The following is a 21,210-nucleotide window of genomic DNA, read 5'->3' on the forward strand; positions in this document are numbered from 1 at the left end:
TCAAGTTCACGGTCCTCGAACGTGAAAACTCTTTTGAGAAGGCTATGAGGGCCATTCCTTTCTACTTGGCGTTCACGGCTGCCATCCTCGCTCTTTTCATTACCGTCGAAGCCCCGGGTGCACCATCCGCTCTTGGGGTTGTCACGCTATTTCACGGTATCTTTAGCCCCTCTAAACAGTGTTTGCTGATCATCCCGGGGAAGGGCTTGGTAGCGGCTACCGGAAGAAAGAATGTCCTCATTGACACGACATCTATCCGATCATATGAAATGAAGATGACACAGGAGGAGTCTTTTCGTAGAATCCAACTGATACGGGGAGTTGAAAGTCCTCGTTTTGCCCTGAAATGGATCTCGGCACGCGCGAGCAAAAGTGCAAAGGCAAAGACGAGGGGGCAGGAAAGGGACATTTGTGACCTTTCGCGAGCATGGAGGCCCCAGCAACGGAATCGCCGTTGAACTGGGCCAAAGGGACATTTGTGCCACGCAGCCCGACCACGCAACCTATCCCCATCTAACTCTCTCATGGCCATCTTCGGGCACATGCCGCGAGATAACCTGGCTGTTTGCGAAAGTGAGATAAGATTCATCCTTTTTGCGGAAAATGTAGTTTGCCTAGTCGTGTACGGTTTCAAAAGAAGCTCGTTGACAACTTGACATTTCTTTTATCTCAACGGCCGGAGCATACCCCTGTCACGATGAAGCGGGAGAAATGTTCTGGAAATTGGGCCAACGCTGACAGCAGGGCCATTCCACGACGACACAATCGTGACTGGACGTCCCCGTCGGCTGCGCATATGCATGGAAGCCCAGGAAGGGCGTGGAAGGGTTGCAAGGCGACAGGAAAAAGAAGACTTCTATCCGTACAGCGCTTCGCTTCCTCATCCCGAGTGTCGGTCAGCATCAGCATCAGCGTCAGCGTTGGCGATCGTGATCGACCCTTGTTCGCTTACGTGTAGAAGTGGATAATTAGCTTCAACCCACGCTGTCCTGACTTGCCACGAATGGGCTGACGACCGAAATGAGTAGGTATCCAAGAGGTCAGCCAAATCTTGCGGCCTGTCAAGCTTATTTGTGCCGTTGCCACACACTAGCTTTTGAACCATTCATAGTTTAGCTCGCCTGTGATATGGGTCTGTATGAATATACTGTGTTACGTAGTCGGAACAAGGCCGAAAATCGCGACCGTCCGACGGTGGCAAGCCTCGTCGCAAACGGTCGGTAGAACTCAGAAGACTCAATTGCCAGGACGTCGGATCCGCACGTGTGTTCAGCCAGGCCGAATTTGGACGCAGACTCGGTAACTCGATCTTGAGCGTCCGTATGTTTGGTCACATCATCGCAACTTCTACTCTGCAGTAGGCTGTAGTGGCTGGTGTATGAAGAAACCCTTGATAGCATTAGCACCCAGTCGACTGTTGGGTGTCGTGGATGCTTGGGTTCTCACCAGCCGACATTAAACTTGCAGTCTAGAAATTCCAATCACGACGCCAAATGTCGTCGTCATCCTGGGACAACCTGACCGATCTAAGGAGTCAGGTAAACCAACCAAACCAGCCCGTCTTGAATCAGGTGGAACCGAGCCATTGCCGGAGACGGATGAATCGTGAGAAACGCTCTTGATATTTTGCTTGTCCCAATGTCTGAGACCATATCCGTACCTTGGCAAGAGCTAGTGAGCATACCTATAACCTTGCAGACACCCAGACTCAGCAACCAACCACGTCCAAGGGGGCGAAAGGGGCAAGGGAGAAAGAAGGAAACCCGGCTTTTCCTGGGGCCTGTCACGATCCTCCCCCTCATCTTCCCACCGCATGTATTCCTTCCTCCTTCGTCGTATTGGATCGGCCGCTACGCCTTTACTCCTTTCGCATCCGGAATGGCTGCAACTGCAACCCTCCAGTCCCAGCAAGCGTTGCGTAAGGTAGCACACATAACGGCCAGCAACTCCTTCGTCAAACACCAGGGTCAAGTTGCACGTTGCCAACAACAATCGGGCATGCCGTACCCGCCGAAACTCGTCCATGGAGGTTCGGGTGGTGAGAGTATTTGTTACGACTTATCTTACCGCGCGCCGAACCACCATGTCGGGCACCTCATGAAGCCAAGCGATGCAGTTTTCTGGGGGAAAAGAATACAGTGGCATTCGTCTCCAGATTATCAAGCCACGCATGCCTTTAACCTCAAATCGGAACTGGCAAGTTGAGACATCAAGCCAGCTTAGGCGGGCGGGCACCAAACCCGCTCCTTGATTTGTTAGCAACTTGGCACATCTGGGTATAATAGTACCAAAGCAGATGTCACACGAAGCCTGCGCTAAGGTAGCCTACCTACGTACCTACATGCCGGTTGCCCTCAACCAACGGAACCCAACCTGCATTCTGCAATACGTTTGATGAATGTGGATGGCGGATGGTAGGTGCCTCAAGCCCCAGATCGATAGTGAGCCATGCCCCCAGCCACACATGCCTATCAGAACGAAGTTCGTAGACTGGTTTGTTCGCAACCAGCAACCGGCACCCACACTACTTCGGAAACAAACCTCATCTTCCCGCACCATGTGCCCTTATTCCCGAGCAGAGGAGGCCCAACCCCGCCAGAGTGCCAGAGACACTTTAGCATCCCTCACGAGTCCACGACACATCTCTCTCTGTGTTCGTCAGCTTTATTCCCTTCGGTTTTGTTCCTTCAGCTTTCTCGAACTCTTTCTATCTTGTCTTTAGTATTTTGCTCAACAGCCATCGGGCTTTCCCGCAACCTTAACCAAGATATGCGTACAAATACGCGAACTTCAAGTGAGGCGTCCGGAGTGCGAGGCATGGTTAAGCGGATGGGGCGCCGGGGACGGGTCGGCTTGCGGCGGCAGAGGCGGAAAGGGGTGTGTGCTAAGGCGTGCTAGACCAGTGAACCCGCACTCTACTGTGTACGTAGCCTTTGTAGTCACGAATTAGTACGGCAATACCTGCAGACGGGGCTCTCGCTCGTCTGATGATCCGACGGCAATGATTTCATACCATCTCTTCTTGTGGTCAGAGCAGTCCTCTCGGGCTCACATCCGTCGGGAGTCTCCAGATAAACCACCTCAGACATGGCCTTTCTAGAAGGTTTCCGTCGGGAGAAGATGAGGTCATACGAGGGTGGGATTTCCGGGACAGACAACTTGGAGAACAAACAGACGAAAAATAACAGACATTGGTCGCTGAATACTTGCTGCCCCTTCATTCACCCTGTTTCCTTCAAATCAGGGGACCTTGTTCTCTCGATTGGAGCAGATCCTCCTCCGTCTCAGTCGCGAATTATTCGCCGCGTCCACACTCTCTCTGTACTGTGGTAGTATCGTTTTGAACGGCTCGAGATTATTTACTTCCATGCATCGGCTTCTCACATAACGACGACGCCCGTCGAGGTGTTTGTACCCATCGCGGCAGCGTTTGCATTACCATCATCCTGTGGGTGTTTGGGCTTTGAAATGCCACACTTTTCAACTGCCGAACAAGTGAGTGTGTGTGTGTGTGTGACCCGTCGGCTCAGAAGCAGTATGGGGACGGAACGGGGGCTTGCTTGCATTGTCCCGATTCCAATTTTGTGATCAATCGCTGACGATCCCATTCCAAGTCGAGACGTGTCTGCCCGTGGCGTTGTGAAGTGCTGATGAGATATTGATCGCTATTCGGCGGCGGCATATATCGAAAAGTAATATGAACACAATATTGTCCATGCCTATCAGACCAAACGTGTCGGACATCATTTTGTGGACTGTATTTGTACGAATTGACTGTAGGATCTAAGGGTGCGGGACGCAGGTGGCAGGGACCCTTCATCAGAATACATACATACACCCTTGCATGAAATCTGCCGTTGCTCACCCCCCTCTCAAAGGACTTGAATGTCACTCTCTGCTTTCGGTAAGTTGGCGACCTTGCTGGACGATGTAATGTGGGCGGGCTTGGAGGTTACTGTAGACGGAGCCCGCTTGGGTCAATCTTCCGGGGTTCATTAAAACACGGCAGATTGGGTACTTGGCTATGCCACATCTAACCTCCTTTATCATCATTTCATCTAGTATCCGTACTCCAAGAGTCCAGTATCATCATGAGGCACGGGATGCAAGTGGGAGAGGGAGAGGTCAGATTAGTATTGTAGGCAGGCGGGGAGTACCGTACCCATGCGTCTATTTGGCATGCACTGAATGAACAGTGTGACGGCATCTGTTGGACTGCAGCACATCGCGTCACCCCCCGTCTCATCATTTCCTCTCTTCGTGGGTTCTCCCATTGCCGAACGGTGGGAACCCACCGTGAGACGTGACGACGGAGTCGGGGAGGGGTTTGCTTCTGGCCCGTCTGAATGGCGCCCGTACCATCATCGCATGGCGTTATGCCACAATCAGAAAGTCCAATGCCGCATGCTACTAGTATTGGTGGATGTTGATGTAATTAGACATTCTCACCTCGACGTGCAAGGCTCCCGCCAGCATCGTCTATCTTGGTGTGTCGCTACACGTGTACGAATACCGTACGTATTGTATCTTGAGCGTCCCTTGGTGCTTAGATCTGGGGCAGATAGAAACAGAGAGGGCCGCCGGTAGGTGGTCGGTAGGGCAAAGGGAACTCGAGTCGAAGAATTAGACAGTGATGGCGTGGAGCAAACGAATGCTGGAGAAACGACGCCAAGCCCAAGATGGACCGGGGAAAGAAGATTTCCAGTCAGATAGAGTCTGGAGAAGGGAACACCAGGCACAAATTCACAGTGAAGATGGCCTCGGCCCGTGCAACCCATTGCAATAATCCACTGCGTATCCGTACCGATGTGCATACCTACTCGGCTGATGGCGCTTCATCTCAACCACTGTTAACACGAGCAGTGCGAAAGTGTACAGTCTGTATCCGTACGGAGTTATGATAGTGCCGTTCATTGCAATGCCTGGCTGTGGCAGCAGCGCGGCCGCTGCTGGCCGGGTATTGCTTTTATCGCATTGGTGGGCCGAGCCCAGTGACGCAGTAGATACGGTAGTGCGACGGGAGCAGACAGAAAATGGTCTGCCGTGGTTCGGGTTGGGTTGATGGAGTTATTACGGACACAATGTCATCTGTTGAACATGAGGACGCAAGGAGGTGCGAGCCATGAGTGGCGTGGTGTGGCGCGGCGGCGGCGGTTATCCCAACGGCACCGCTCGCTCCCTCTTTCTCTCTCTCTCTCTCTCTTGCGGATACTCCTAGTCTCATAGTCTCACCCTATGCTCTGTAAGAGCTCCGTAAGCTCGCGTGAGCGGCGAGCCAGGGGGTTCCTGGCATTTGGCACTTTGTGCGGAGCCGGCTAGAGAGACTGCGCGACTACGACTGATTCAATCAGGGCGGCACCGAAGCTAACTGGGAAGCGAAACGGACGGTGAGACGGAGAGATGGCCGAAATAGCAAGGAACCCATCTATTGGAAATGGAAGGCGCCAAAGGCGAGCTCTGAGAGCGACAGAGAGAGCAAAGGCGTGCGCGCTCAGATACCGTCTCCTAATTACTGTGTAGATGGGATTAATACAGTGAAGTAGTAAGGCAGTGGATGTTTAGTATGTTGAGACTAGCAACTCTCTCGCGAGAAAGTTGCTGATATCGCTAGGGTCCTGTAAGACGCAATACACTCTGTTGGTTGTCAGCTACACAAACCGAGTCCTGTCCTGCACAACTGCACACCGCGGATGGAGATATGGTAATCAATGTCAAGCTTGTCTGGTGGAATCCGTGACAACAAATTACGCCATTGGCATGCATTGTACGGATAAAGACTGAGTCGAGGGCTCCCATTGAAAGTGTCGGACCAAAGCCGGCGCTGGCGCCCGACGCCCATCGAAAGTAGTGTTAAATGGACTGATGGAGCGACCAGCGGATGAGATGGGGCAGGAGATGGGACGGAGCAGGGGGCAAACTGTGGATGGTCAACAAGCGCGTCAAGTGATTGGGTGTTGATGGGATGAAACGGGGGAAACGGCCATGGGCCAAGCAGGTGAAAAGGATAGCCGGCACAGCGATCACGATCACGATGACGGTGACCGGTCTGGTCTGCTTCTTTCTTACCCTATGCCTCAAAGCCAAAAGACGAGGGCAAGCAACGAATAAGCGCGAAATGGCGAGATGACTGGGGGGGGGAGACACAGACTGAGACTGCGGTTGATGGGATACTGATAGGCGAAGCCGACGTAACCCCCAGTGCTGGGCTCCTTATCCGTACTCTGTACGGAAAAGGGCAAATGAAGATGATGTAGACTGAAGCCGAACAACGTTGGATGGACCAGGCTCACAATGTTAACGCAAAATGGACTGCAGGTCCCTGGCAGGCCGCGGCCGTGCCTACCCTACCGTACCATACCGAGGCTACCGTTGAGAGAACATTTGCACAAAAGAAAACAAAAAACCCCTAAGGTAAATGGAATACTCTATGCAAAGAGGAAAAGAGGACAAGAGGATGGATGGCATAGTTCAACGACGGGAAAGTTAAGAAGAAGAGGGAAAAAAAATTAAAAAAAAAATAATAAAGACCCAGCCTAGACCACCGTAATCCCCGCGACCCGCTCCTCTTGATCCCGTCACGCCCGTTATCCCTCCCGTAACTTTCAACCCCTCCAGTCATGTCCAGCCCAGAAGCAAAGTTCCCTCGCCCGCCATGAAATGCTTACCTAAGGTCATCCCTGTCTACTTCCCTTCCTCCAATTGTTCCATATGCCTTCCAATTACCCGTAGGCAGGTGTATGTGCTTTTCCTCTGGCTTTCCCTAAACGGGTTCAATCGGCCCATGCAGCGCCTTCATTGGAGCACTCGTACCCTAATTCGAAGCCTTCTAGCGCAGTCTAGTGCTGAGGCCCCACTCACACTAATCTGAGCGGGCTCAGTTGATCACGACTATCCCACCCCTTTTCGTTTGCCATGGCTGTCTCCCAACTCATTCCCCCCTACCGTCACCTTTCCATCCCGTCTTCCACCCGTCTTCCACCCGTCTTCCACCAGTCTTCCATTTCGTCTTCCCGCCTTTCTTCGGCCGCTCTTGTGCATCATTCCTGTCAGGTCAAGGTCACTTTGGACTTGCTCAGACTGTAACATTCCCACCCCCTGCTGATTGCTAAGCCAGCCAGCCGTCCAGCTCCCGAGAAAAATAAGAACAACAAGGAAACGAAGGAGAAAGGGAAGGGGGGGGGGTAGGGGGTCAGGGCCACTGACCATAACACCGAACCCCCCTTTTACGATAGGTAATATGACTCCACAGAAGGACGGGGCCAAGAAGACCACTCAACCCATCGTCTCTTGGCTACGATAGGGTGCTCTGGCTCTTCCAGCCTGCCTCGACTCCAGTCTCGGAAGGGTACTCGGCATCCTCAGAAAGCCGAAAGTCCCGTCTTTAGCGGGCTTCCATTCGGAGAGCTTTGGGGTTTTTACACGCAACCACAGGCCAACCGCAGCAAATTCTCCCCCGCCTCTGTGCCACGGTGTCGTCGCAAGAGCAACGCGTCACTTCTAGGTCGTTAGTCACGGCATGCCTCCACCGGTACCCGCCTGCGGTGCTGGTGACTTGGTGTTGCTTTTGCGATTTTGGTGTCACTGTGTCTGCAGAATACCCAGTTGTCTCCCTCTGTCTCTCTGGGGCTCTGGCCCTGTCGTGCACTTCGGGGCTTGTCCGCCGTTATTAGAGACAAGTCTAGGAGCATGTTAGCAACATGGAAGGGTATCTTACTGTTAGAGGCAAAGCAATGCGCATATTCCATCGCTTAGTCTCTATTGGCCGCCGACCGTCTTCTGGCCTTCTCTTTCCGGGCAATGATGTGCCTCCTGCCTCGTCTCGTCTCCTTTGCCTAAAGAACCCTGCAAGCACGTATCGTACACTACTATGGTAAGGTAGGCCGTAGGCATTTCCGTACAGGGTTAATCGGTGCCTTTTCTCTTTTTCTTCTACTACCTCTTCTTTTTTTCCCTCCAGCGGTGATACCCGACTGGAGGTCGTTGGTCAAGTATTGCTACCACCCGTCTTCGCTGCGGTCGATACCTTGTTCGTGGTCTTTTGCTGCGTACCTCCTTTAGCGTCATGAACTTGATCACAAATCCTGGCAGGCTCCCCTTCCGCTGGCAGGCTTCCCCTGCTCAAAAGAGTGCACATATCCTGGGCCTTGCCCCGACCAGCGCCTTGTCCGGGTGTCCCTCCAACAGGCTAGAGGGATTGAATGGGCTGGGACCCTCCTGGCTGGTGCTGGTCTGGTGGATGGGGGAATGGCTCTGGGCGGCATGGTGATGGAGGATGGATCTGATTTGAGGTGCGCTCACCCTTCTTCTTTCTGAGGGTTGTCTCTGTGGAACTGGGACCTTGTAAAGTAGGTACTGCTACCCGCTGTCATACCATGTTGGGTGATGTAAAGTAGGGGAAACCCCCCTCGGATACGTACCGCTTGCAACATCGGATACTTGAGGCACATGGCCCCCGGGCGCGCTAATCCTGTGCGGAACATTCCCTCTTGCGGGCCCCGTACCTACCTAACCTGACCTTACTCTGCCATTCCTTGCCTCGCCTCCTCGCCTACCTTGGGTATGATACGGTACGGCCGTCGTCAGAAAGATACTTGGCCCATGTACTTCTTCTGACTGGATGGACACCAGACGCTTTTAGCTATCTCATGTCCTCCCGTCTCCTCCTACCCATCCCCATCAATCCTACCGTTAATGCTTCACCTTTCCTCTCCTTCTCAAACACTCCCGATTCCCTCGAGACAGACATTGCCACTAGTCCTTTTTCCTATTTCCTTCTCCTGCTTCTTCCACTCTCTCACGATACACCGTGAAAAATATCCTCGACGATATCGCTCAACTGCGCGTGATATCCCCTCAGAATCAAGGAGAGATAAACAACGCTGCAAGACATCATCGCCCGCCGGCCTCCGCACATCTTGGCCGACTTCACTCTTCGTGCCCATCACACCACACATCATAACCACTATCCGGACACGGGTCACCAACCCGCTACAACACATACACACACACACTCTCTCTCTCTTTCTCCGCTTTCTTGTCCTACCATATTCCAGCTTCAGGAAAAACCTCTCACACGACGTCGACGAATTCAACCACCATACCACGCCGGTATCGTTTATTTGTTTCGATCAGCATCAACCCCCCGAAATCGAAACTGCAAGACGTCACGCCGCCATTTCCCAAAGCCACGGAGCCAAAGGAACTCGTTTGTACCGCATCGTACCCTCGACCGTGTTGGATAACCGTCGAACGTGTGGCTTGGTTGCATTCCGCATAGATCTCCCAGGACACACTACCACCGGTCTACCTCGAGGCTTTGCTGCATTCTTACTGTTGACTGACTGTCGTATGCGACATTCTGCAAGCAGCGTCTTGCACACTCATTGCCGATTGCGACGAGTCAATTCCATTCCCGTCACCAAGACACTTCTAGCGTCTCCAACCTTGTCTTAGTGCAAGCCTCCTCCCAAAGCCCGCCTGAAAGTAGTGCCCTTATCTACAACGCTCCGGGCTATATACCCCCCGTGAGCCCCCGTCAATTTCAGCGCGACAGCTCTCTACGACCTTAACTGTGCTCGCTTTTTTGGACTAAACACCACCACAATACGCCTTCACACCACATCGAGTATCTACTCACGACTCGCGATTCTTAGACCAATTCTATCCATCGGTACAACAAGACCTGAGTTAGGACACCACATCGACAAACTCACCGCCAAGGAAGACACTGGGTGGAAGGTGACTTGATCCGTCCAAAAAAAAGAAGACAAGTTACACCCCAGGTAGTTTCCAGCGGCATTCAACGCCTTCCATGGGGTCATCGAGACAATCCTAGGCACAGAAGACTGCCCTTTTACACTGGTCCGCTGCTATCATCCCGATCAGCGACTCTTGGCATCTCATTATCTCTGCACAAGAACTTGGCGTGGAAATGAAAAGGTCCCGGATAAGAAAACACTCCCCTATTTACCTGAGTCCTTCACCGTCTCCCGAGAGGGAGCTGCCACCGCCCAGTCCATCCACTACTGCTCTGGATTGGGAATATACCACGATCATGTCGAGGTCGAGACCCACCAGCGGGGCCTTGATGCCCGGCGCTGTCATTTTAACACCACCCACTCTCTCGGAGATTCTCTCTAATACCTCCACTCCGCCATGGACACTAGCAGCCTTCATGGCCTATCTTTCTCAGAACCATTGTCTGGAAACCCTCGAGTTCACCATGGACGCCGACAGATATCGCAAGGCATACGACCAGATCATCAACAACCAGGAATGGATTGGCGATGGTAAAGAGCATGTTTGCTCGTTATGGGAGAAGCTGATGCAAGCATACATCATTCCCTACGCACCACGGGAGGTTAATCTACCTTCCCCCGTGCGGAATCATCTTACGAATCTGGACTGCTCTTCGGCGCCACCTCCTCCAACCGAACTGGACGATGCCGTCAGAATTGTCTACGAGCTCATGAACGATTCTGTACTCGTTCCCTTTATCGAGTCTGTCCAACCGGGCCACGGCGATAGCCGTACGGCGGAGGACGATGGGCGTCCAGGTCGCTTGCGCGTTCGGGCTGAGGGCGCCGGGGCTAGGTTAGAAGAAGCCGTGAAGTCTCCCAAGTTCCTTCCCCAGCTGACTCTAGGTCGCAGCGGTGCTACAAGCCGATCGGCTTCTGCTTCGGGCGAACCCAATGAACGCGAGGGATTGACGGACGACAGCGGAAGCGCCGTTTCTCCTGGCACAGAGCCAATGACTCCTCCCACCACCCCGCCCACATCAGACTGGACATTCAGCACTTCCCCTGGTGGACTTCAACGGGCGTTGACTGCCCACAACAATGGGTGGAAGAAGGTTGGCGCAAAGCTGGGGCTTCATCGCAAATCCCGTTCTAATCGACGAAACAATCCGACCTCGTCAGCCCCGATCACGGACGGCGATGTCACCATGGCGGAAGCTAGCCAGAGCAACCCATTATAGGACGCAGAGGTCATGCCATCAACTACATCCACTACACCAGCGACATCATCTTCTCACCTCCCTCTGGACGGCTTCTCACGCGTCCGTCACCTTTTTAACCCGTGGGAGGAGCCTCATCCAGGTAAACGACTACCCCTCGCGGCGTCAGAGGCCAGCAGTGAAACTAAGAAGGTTGCTTTTACTGGTCCACAACACATCAACATTGGTGGATGCAAAGGTGGCATGGCCGCAAAGGAATTTGGCGCATATCACAATGCACGGCCTTGGATGGTACGACGCCCTATTCGCGTTCGATCGCGAACCAACACTCCGGCTCCCCTGAGGATTACAACGGATATACCTGAAGATGCCAAGTTGAAACCGATCCCAGTTCACCACGTCGGAACTCTTTCTCCCGCAGTGGTCACTCCAGCCATATCTCCCGCGGTACTAGATGATTCTGGCGAAACTGACAGCAAGGTTACCGACGACTTAGCCGCCAATGAGGTTGATGCAAGCAAGCTACCCTTGCCCGCGTCTCCTCCAATCGATTGCCGGTTCACCGATTTCTCAAATTTGCTCGGCATCAATATCCATCCTCCACCAGAAGACGAGGCTGTTGCGATGCCTACCGAAGAACCCACATCCTACTGTCATGCTGTGCCCGATGAGGATCTCTATGGATGGGACGCCGAGCTCGAGCGGCAAAGTCAGCAAAGCAGCCCAATCTTGCCGTACCCGTGCGACGATGATTATCAATACCGGCGGACAAGCATGACGAAGCGCAGCCTCTTGCATCGCGTTTTCAGCATGGGAGGTTCACCCAAGGATATCAACATCGAAGTGCGTCGAGCCAGCAGCACTTCGAGCTAGGATTTTCGCCCAGGACTTCTTCCCCTGCTACGAATCGAACAGATCGTTATTGGCGATACTCTGCACTTCCGGAGCCACCTTGTCTCTTTCTCACATTTTTGAATGTTGATTTTGCCTTTTTTTTTTTTTTTTTTTTTTTTTTTTTTAAACCTCTTTTCTTTTTTTTTCCCTTTTTTTTTTTTTTTTTTTTTTTTTTTTTTTTTTTTTTTTTTTGCTTGAAGCAAACCCATGATACCAATTTCTCCCTACACTTCTCGGCGTTTGTCCCACTTTCCCATTTCGACTTTGTATTCTGGAATCAAATTACAAATCTACCTGGCGGGAGAATATTATCATACATGCATTATTGGGGAAGCAAAAGAGAAATGATAGAGATAAGTTCAGGACATTTGAAGTGGAGTTTTTATGGCATTTATACGGCTTGGTCGGGAAAATCTCATGATGCATTGCGAGGAGCTTTGGCGGGCAGCGGTCGAGTTTCTTCCATTAAGGATGATTTTTTTTATTGTTCGTTTGTTTCAGCCAACGCAAGGCCGGGATGCAAAAAGCATTGGTTGCGCAGCACTCCCTTAGAATGAGGAAAGTCTATTGGAAGTAATGTCGGCATATTTGGGATGACTGAGACGAGGTTGATGACTGTATTTATTAGATGTGTAATAACATCATGAAACAAAGATCTTGCTTTGTTGACTTGATTGTAAACTTTCAACCTGTTCTGATTTGAAGATACCTCGGCACTCCACTGCCATTGTCTGTTCGTCTCAACACTGAAGAGGCCAAGATTTCCGAATAACATGCCCGTTTGCTAGCTCTTCATGCGGACGGAACGCGTGAACCATCGGTGAGGATACTGTCTCCTTCACTGTGCTGCATGGGAGGCATCGATCCTAGGCACATTGAAATAGTGCGTCTTAAACGATGCGTAGGAATCTTCTCCTCGCAAGGCCGACATCTCCACCCCTCATTGTTCCATCAATACCGAAAAGTCTTCGGCAAGCAGTTTGTCACGTCAATCTGGCCGCCGCTCTGCCCGTCCGTGCTATCATCCTAGACCAAAACCTTTTGCAAAGGAACTGAGACATCAAGCCAATGCGAAGGAAGTGACAACCTGGTTTACAGAACTACGAGACACCCTTTCTTTGTCATTGACGAAAGTCTCGCAGAGCTTGGAGTTTTTGTCTCTCAACCTTTCCATCATCCTGAGCTTACTCACACTAGTTACGGACGTTCCGGCGACCCGTGGCCCAGCAGCAAACATTACGGCCGGTAACCTTACGAATGAGACGACACAGACTTTGGCGCTTGCACGCCTGATTTCTGTCACACTACCTTCCAGCTCCCTCAGCAATGCCGTCACGGCGAGAAGCATAATGGCGTATTTCAGCGAGCTGGTAGAGTCACTGCTTTTTTTTTTTGGCCGTTCGACTCGGTTTCCTGGTGGTGGGAAGGGTTGTCCCATAGACTCAAGGAACATGAGAGCTGTACCTAGTCGAATTAGCATCCGGTCGAAGGAGTATTAGAGAGCAAAGTCCACTTTCCCCCATGCTCACTCGAAACTCCAGACATGGCCGCTGCCTCTCTCTTTTCTGTACACCAACCTCCCCCCCCCCCCCCCCCCCCCCCCCCCCCCCCCACCCCCCCCAAAAACCCAACCCCCACCCACCGAAACCCCCCCCCCCCCCCCCCCCCCCCTCTCCTTCTCTCCCCCCCCCCCCCCCCCCCACCCGCACCCCCCCCCCCCCCCCCCCCCCCCCCCCCCCCCCATGCTGCGCAAGCACATCACAAAACGCAATCTGCCAAGGTGTAAAGCTCTCTGCCTCCAACTCTACCCTATGTTGGTTTCTAATCTCATTCTGCCAGGAGCACAAGCGGGTCCTTGCTTATGCCATTGCCCAAAGTACGATTAATTACGGATGCTCCCGATCCGGCGAGTTTTGACGTCACAGTATAGCTAAGTACCCCTATAGTGCCTACGGAGATATACCGTCGTGAGTTCATAGACTTAGCTCGAGTGGCGCATAGATGCATACCTGACAGCCAACAGCCACCGCAGGTATCGGGGCAGGCTGTTGATAGTAAAGACTCCCTGGCGTCAACATGTGTATGTATGCACTGATATTCACTTCAGATTGACGGTTGGGACATTTGCCGCCTGTAGATTGCCTAAAAACCAGGGTATCTAGCCATACTTCTTTCCTTCTTTCGAAATACCACAAAAAAATCCGACCTATCCCCCGAAAATGCAGAGAATCTTTTTCTCTGTGAAGGCTACCGACTCTCGATAGCGATGGTGAATAGCTCGTCGACAAACGTTGGTACATCGTTTACCCTTTCCGCCTCGACATTGGAACTCTGCATGCCGCCACCAGCATGAACGTTGGTTCTCACCTCGGCCACCTGGAGTGTTCGCATCTCAATGGCACTGCCGTTCGTGCTGGTAACCCGACATTCATCATTCATAGCCCCCGCCTGATCATCCCCGATGTTGCCGGGCACATTTCCGGGGCTATCGCTGGCCCTTCGGCCTAGCATCGTTGGGGTTCTTCGGTTGGATATGCACACATCGTGTGACCCGGGGTGGGACATATCATCGGCTTTGTGAATCTCGACGCGGATCTCTTCCGACACCATGATGCCCCCAAACGGTGACGACTGGTTGGCCGCCTCTTTGTTCGTATATGTGGGAGGCGCCCCATCGAAGCTTGAAGTACCCGGTGACATGGGGTCACTATCTCGTCGGCCTGTCCAGAGTTTTAGGGTCGAGCTTGATGCATTCGAATTCGTTCTCGATGAAGAGCGTCCGATGGCTGTGGGAATTGTGTTTCCTTTGGAATCGACGGGATGCGACGGGCCGAAGCGACCAAATTCACGAAGACGCGACGAGAACCGGGACTTCCTGTCTCTGCCCATGGCCGGGCGAGGCTTTTCAAGCGGCACAGACTGTACGACCGGCGCCAGCTCGCGGTGAACCGATTGAGTGAAGGCGAGATGTCGTGATGCGTCCCGACCCACCAGTTGATGGACCTTGAAAAAGTTCAATGGAACGAACTCGCATTTAGGGCTGGAGAAGATGACGTGAATCGGGATCACCATGCGGAAAGCGATCAAGCTTGTCGGCTGCGACGATGAGCCTGCAACCTGGTCTGCAGGTAGAGTGACGACAGTGCTAGTGAGGATGGCCTCGTTGAAAATTGGGTCATCGATCCAAGTCCTTAATGCGTCGAGGCTTTCAGTCAGCCGTGTTGCGAAGAGCATTTCGCGTGTGCCCAAATTGCTCATAGAAGCGATCCTTCTGCTCACCCCGAGCGTAGTCAGCCGGTCGAGCTGCTGGAGAAAGTCCAGGTGCCACGGTTCGACTCGATCAAAGGGCATCCGCACGCTAGGGAGGAGGTGTCGGGCCCCCTTACGAACAGCAACGTCGAACCCGTAACTGCCTACTCGAGCGCGAATGCCAAAGAAGCCCACGTGTACGCCGGGCTCAAGCTGGTTGTTGTCGTTGGCGTACGAAGCCATGTTCTGAAGCTTTGCCGCCAGGTCTCTCGACTGGATCTGCATGCTGGACGCGATGATGTTGCTCACTTGGCGGAGCTCTGCGAACCGGTAGCCGGCGGCCTCGAGTCTCTCGATCTCTCGATCGGTCTGCACCCGGCGCACCAAGAACATGAGAGAACCCCGCCCGAACTCATGAGCCTTACGGCGGCCAATACCTTTTTCTGCAAGATCATCGCTATTGCTAGTTGCCTCGACCTTCCTCAGCGAACCGTTGGGTCTCAGAATGGCGTCGACTTCTTGTTGACTGCTCGTCTCATGTCCAGGACGTTGTCCGCTCGCACCCGTTGGCAAGATCTCGTCCCACAAGAGTCCGACAGATGTCAGATGCTCCTTCATCTTCTCAGCGAGACCGGCGGCGGCAACGCAGAATAATTCGCGGAAGATGACGTCGTAATTCTCAATCAGCTCGCCATGCTCATTGATCAATTGAATGCCGGCACGAGAATCACGGTCGCGGCCACGCTTTGGAAGATGGGCAAGGTGGTTTGTCATTCCCCCAACGAGGGCAGAGATGCCAGACCAATTTCTCGACGCCTGGAACATCCACAGGAATAGGGGGTGAGCGATGCTGAAGTTGTCGCTGGCATTCTTTTCTAGGAATGTGTCGGTGATCTTTTCTGTCGGGACCAGACCATCTGGGTTGACAAGGATGCGGTTGTGCTTGTCAAAGACCGCAGCAGCGAGAACAACCTGTTGAGCCTTGCTGGCATAACGTCTCATGATACGGGCGGTGTAAATGGCTGTTCCGCCCATGACGAAGCAAGCGCCAATGGACTAGTCAAAAGGTTAGCGACTCTTGGGCCTTTGTCGACGAGGGAATCGAAGACATCGTCTCACCAAGCAAATAACAACAATGACGGTGGTGTTGCGGGATAGTTCGTTGCTCCCGACGTTAAGACGAACGAGTTGATACTCGGTACCTGTGGCAGCGCACCAATGCATCCCCGAGACTGCGCCAGCCAAAACGACAGAGCAGGCAGCTCGTTTCCACCAAGACGTTGTCCAGGCTGCGCGGAAGACGAAGAAGAGAGCCAGAGCCACGATGCTTGCAGCGACTGCAATTAGTGCCGCACCAACTACATTGATCGGGTTGTAAATGCAGATGTAGTTGTCGATGGAGTTGTTCCCGAGATAATGCATTCCGCAGATCGCAGCACCAGCCAAAACACCACCGATGCAAACTCGCCACCAAGAAACGGTATTATTAATACCGACGGCGACAAAAGCAGCGAGAAGCACGGCAATGGGGACAAAGAAGGACAAGGCTGTGAAGCCGCTCGAATACGCAATTTGCAACTCGGGTTCTCCGTTGGCCAAGTCGATGGCTCTGTTGCCGATGAAGTGCTGGAGGCGGGTCAGAAGTGGCAAGCACTCGAGGGCAACAGACGTACCATGCACCAAATTGCGATACCGCCCATCGTGACAGCAGAGCTGACCAGAAGCAGACTGTTTGTTCTATTGTAAGCCGAGAGTTAGGGGATGACCTTGCTGATGATGCGTACTGATTGAACTTGCCCTTGGGCGAAGTTCGTCTGTTGAGCAGTTCGAGCGTGGAAGCGGCGCCGATCAAGCTTACGGCGAAGCTGAGAGTGATGAAGCCGCCATTGAAGGCTCTTGGAACCACCTGTCCGTGGTACTCTGCAAACAAGTCCTCAGTTGTTGCGGGCATTTTGACAGCAACATGGGGGAAAGGCCACCCAAAATCGTATCGTTCTGGAATGTCTCTCCTTGACCTCGATGGTCAACCGGCGGCTCACTGATATATTTCTCAACGCGCGTGGTAAGCCGGGGAATGAAAAGACCGTTGACCAAGCTAGGAGAGAATATGGATACGTGCATCCTAGCGAACGGCTTGGGGACCCGTTCAAGACATATATCAAGGGTGTCAGGGTAAGACAGAGAGGTGGCGGTACAAGACTGGCGGATGCTCTGGGCGCGCAACATGTCCCCATTGACACCGAGCCTATTTCTCACGAAGGACTAGCTGGGATTCCATGTTTCCCACCTTTCTTCTCCTCTTCACCCTTACTGGGCGCGAAGACGGGCAGCTATTCCTGGGCCTATAGCTTGGAATAGGAGGCTAGACTTGGCCAATGTACCTATGCCACGCTTAGCCAGGGGCCGGGTGTTCCTGGCTGGTCTGAGCTGATCGACCTTGAGTGGATCGAGAAGCGGTGGTTCGTCGGTAAAGGCCAGCCGAGCCGATCAAGATCAGAACAAGCCTCTTCTTAGCCTACTCCAAAAGTTGGCGTACAACTTCGTCCTCATCTAGCTCGGACCTTCGTTCTCGGTCACCTGCTTTTCGTGACGGCCTAGTGTGCGATGAGCTATCTGTCGTAGCGGGCTGAGGGGGTGTGGCTTTCCTCGGAAAAAGGCGAGGAAATTGGCCGCTCCTCTGGTCCAGAGAGAGATGATTGCGCGACTCTATTTGGTGACGACTGTCTCGACTTGGACGGTGAGTTTGACAGCAGAGACAGAAGTTTAACATCTGCGAATCTCCACTTGAATCCCATTAGACATGTAAGAAGAAACGGCATTTCAGCCACTTCTGGCTAGCCCGACGTAGGGATTGGCAAGCCTTTCAGCTAGCTGGTCGCTACATGGAACATGTCGTAGACACGCATGAAGAGAGACCTTTCAAGTTCCAACACCCAGTACCAACTCCAAATACTCAGCCGCTTCCTACGCAGAGATTGTTGGATTTCGAGACGTGTAGACGACAACAGCTAGCGGCATGAGAGACACGGCAGGGTCAAGGGAGTCCCCTCCTCGCCCTTGATTGAGCAGAAAGGCAGCGTCTTGTTCAACCGAGGTGACTTTCACGGGTTTTCCTTTGCCTAGGAGGCGCTCGACTAATTGATTAGTCTCTACATGTACACCACCGCTCGCCGTGTTCGAGTCAACGGTTGGCCCGGAAATCTTGGCTTGGGCGCGCGATTATGTGCTGCACGACTAGCCCCACGGTGATAAATACGCCAGGAATCACAACTGGTACCTCATGCTTTGCAATGAATCAAAGCCACCGTTCGGAAGACACTCCCGTAACACTCCCGCAAAACTTTAACTTCTATTGGCTTTTGAATCTTTTCAGAGCAATCTGGCTGTACGCATATTCGCGGACCGTTGTTGGGATGATGTGGACGGAAGATGGTAGTAGGGTGATCTGCACTCATCCCTGCGGACGGAAACCAGGGGTGGGGGATGCGAACTCGGAACTGGAGAGTATCATCCGGCTATAGAGAGGCCGCGATGGAAGCTCATTCGCTAAATCGAGACGTGATGCGTGGGCATCTACGAATACCTACACGGCTCCTCGGGTGGGACTCGCTTATTCAACGCATGTTTCTTCTTCCTGCAGCAGCGTCGAGCTTCAGCTAAGCCCACCCACCCGGAGGAGCACGCATGTGCAGCGACCTTATACGAGTCGACAGTCTCTCAGCCAACCGTCGTGCTGTCTTGCCCGACACGTCAATTGCTAGCTTCGATCCATATCCTTCCAACGGGATAGCCTAGGCCAGCTTGGAATTCCAAGTCCCCTTTCCTGTCCCGCAGCTTGCAGACCAGGAAGTTGTGCACGACTCTGGATCGCCACTGGGGTCATCAAGTGTACATCTGCCTTGGGGTCTTTCTTGCCCCGTTGACAGGAAGAGGCGGCCGCCGATGGCTTGACGAAATCTAATTCTTTGGCAGCACGGAGTACACGGGTCTTGCATCGATTCGAATCACACCAAAGTTGCACTAGTGAACGCCATAGATGCAGATATGGCCCGCCGTCGCCGCTCATCCCCCCTCATAAACAACGCACAGGGCTGTTCGACTGAGCGCCCAGTAATTTACGCAGCACTCTGTACGGTGATGAGGGTGCAAGGGGTGCATCATCAGCTTAGCATCGTCTCTTGCATCTACATTCGCCATGCCGCTACGAATACATACTTTTCAACCCTGAACCTTGTCCTAACCCAAGTTCTGGGGAAACACCAGAACGTCGAAAGGGTAAATGCAAGGGAGCGGGAGTCCACGAGAAACGATTGGTACGTATAGAGCCTAGAGAATTGCGCTTACATAGTACTCAGAGAAAAGGATGCAGGACCGCTTCGCTAAACATCCCTGCAAGTCAACTCCTACTACTTGGTTCGAAGTCACCTCATGTCCTCTTACCTGTGCTCGCCGTCGAGGTAAGATTGTCCCCTGGATGCAGAAATTCTGCCGTAGACAACCATTCAAGAGGGTATGGTCAGACGCAGGAGTTCATCCCACTTTCTACCATACAGAGCGAGACGTTCGCCTTGCAGATTATCATCATCAAAGTCCCGCCGGGCCTTGGTCTTTGTCCAAATGACATTACACGGCCATAATGGGCTTTAGCTGGTGATACTCTTTGGCCCATGTGGCCGAAACGAAGCCGAAGCTAAGGAAGATGTAGGGAGACGGAGAAAAGAAACGGCCATGACGGATGACACGACGTACAGAGTCGACTAAATAGGCACGCTGATTCCAATGTCTTGGTTGGCGGTTCAGCTGCGGTTGGGCAAGAGTAGTACGACTAGCATCCTGGGCGGGCCGCGGAGGGCCGCATCTTCTCGTTAGTAACTCCTTGCGTCACTCTTTCCTGTTCTCCATGTTTGGTCTGTCACGTCCCTCCCACATTAGCCTCGCTTATCCCTACTTACAAGATGCTGATCGAAGTTTCCAAGAGGAGCTACCACCCGCCTGCGACCACGCATAAGCTATCCATGGAATGCTCGTCCTACACCCCAAGCTCCGACGCGCCGTGCCATCTTGCAACCATCCCAAACTTGAGGATCCAACTCCTGGCTTTACACGTTGGCCAAGACGTCGGTCGATTCGTCGCAATGTCCAACTCGAAGACAAGCGAAGGTAGGGTTTGCTCACTCTCTTCGGCTAACAGTACCAATGAATGTGCCACTAAGTTGGGAGACTAGCACAGACCACGATTATATGGCCCCTTCTGCCATGTGGTTATTACGATGAGTCGGTCGGTACGTTTCCTGAGTCTGAGGGAATCTCCCAACTATACCGTTTTGGACTGTCTAGCCCTTCCTGATCTGATTGCGCAAGGTCTTGTTGATGTTGCGCGTGCACAAGGCTCTCTTCCTAGCCATTTCGATTTATAAGTTTCTCGCCATGTGAATGCCAAGTGTTTGGTCAAATTGGGAATGAAAACCAATCAGATCTGGAGATTGCCGAACTTGGGGCGTCAAGCATGCGAGCGACTGCTGTTCGGAGCAGTTCATGCCTTCGACCATCGGATCCGATTCTTCTCGAGAAGGTGTGGTAATCCAAGAGTCTGTCCCCTGAGCTAGCGACAGTATGGCGCAGAATGGCCCGGATGCCCCGGTCATCTGAACCATCGTCAGTCGGACGAGCCCCCAATTCGAAGTATACCCGATTCACCACACCGGACGACAGTTGACCAGAGAAGCAACACAGACAAGTCAGTGCGCCAGCTGTGTACCCTAGTGTGGGCGGAACAGATTTCGAGCTGGGGTTTCCATTACCGTACAGATGTCATTTCTTTGGTGTCTGGCTGGCTGAAGTCTAGCGAACTAGTTGTTCTAGATGACCTGATGTTTGGTCAGTCCACACGTCAACTTCAGGATACTTGGTGCCTTTGTCCGTTAGTGCAACGGGCCGCTTCTCTTTGACGTATCGAACAATGGAGATCGTCTGATTGTCTTGCAAAGCTAGGAAAGGTACCACCCTCCTTGACTCACAGAGGAAGTCCAACGGTGGGCTTCCTGGATCGCTTGCGAGACTAGAAAGCGAGAGCCGAGGTATGAGACATGTCTGTCACAAGCTCCCCCCCC

At 52.8% G+C, this 21,210-nt stretch overlaps 4 protein-coding genes across 4 annotated transcripts; 1 reads left to right on the forward strand and 3 right to left on the reverse strand.

Annotated features, from left to right (window-relative positions):
• Positions 1-5,850: 5,850 nt before the first annotated feature.
• CORC01_14300 (uncharacterized protein) lies at positions 5,851-6,132 on the reverse strand (the record flags this gene model as incomplete). The annotated part of the gene is made up of 1 exon (XM_022625911.1): positions 5,851-6,132. A coding segment is annotated over one exon (282 nt), but the record flags the coding sequence as incomplete, so codon positions are not given.
• Positions 6,133-9,164: 3,032 nt separating this feature from the next.
• Positions 9,165-9,374, reverse strand: CORC01_14301 (uncharacterized protein; the record flags this gene model as incomplete). Its single annotated transcript, XM_022625912.1, has 1 exon — positions 9,165-9,374. A coding segment is annotated over one exon (210 nt), but the record flags the coding sequence as incomplete, so codon positions are not given.
• Positions 9,375-9,931: 557 nt separating this feature from the next.
• CORC01_14302 (uncharacterized protein) lies at positions 9,932-11,830 on the forward strand (the record flags this gene model as incomplete). The annotated part of the gene is made up of 2 exons (XM_022625913.1): positions 9,932-10,852; positions 10,979-11,830. 2 exons carry the CDS (start codon positions 9,932-9,934, stop codon positions 11,828-11,830), a joined length of 1,773 nt encoding a protein of 590 aa, XP_022467579.1.
• A 2,268-nt stretch (positions 11,831-14,098) lies between these two features.
• CORC01_14303 (uncharacterized protein) lies at positions 14,099-17,051 on the reverse strand (the record flags this gene model as incomplete). The annotated part of the gene is made up of 4 exons (XM_022625914.1): positions 14,099-16,156; positions 16,220-16,726; positions 16,774-16,828; positions 16,885-17,051. 4 exons carry the CDS (start codon positions 17,049-17,051, stop codon positions 14,099-14,101), a joined length of 2,787 nt encoding a protein of 928 aa, XP_022467580.1.
• Between the last annotated feature and the right edge of the window lie 4,159 nt (positions 17,052-21,210).

Source organism: Colletotrichum orchidophilum, assembly GCF_001831195.1.
Source record: "Colletotrichum orchidophilum strain IMI 309357 chromosome Unknown Scaffold_266.1, whole genome shotgun sequence".
Lineage (NCBI taxonomy): Eukaryota > Fungi > Ascomycota > Sordariomycetes > Glomerellales > Glomerellaceae > Colletotrichum > Colletotrichum orchidophilum.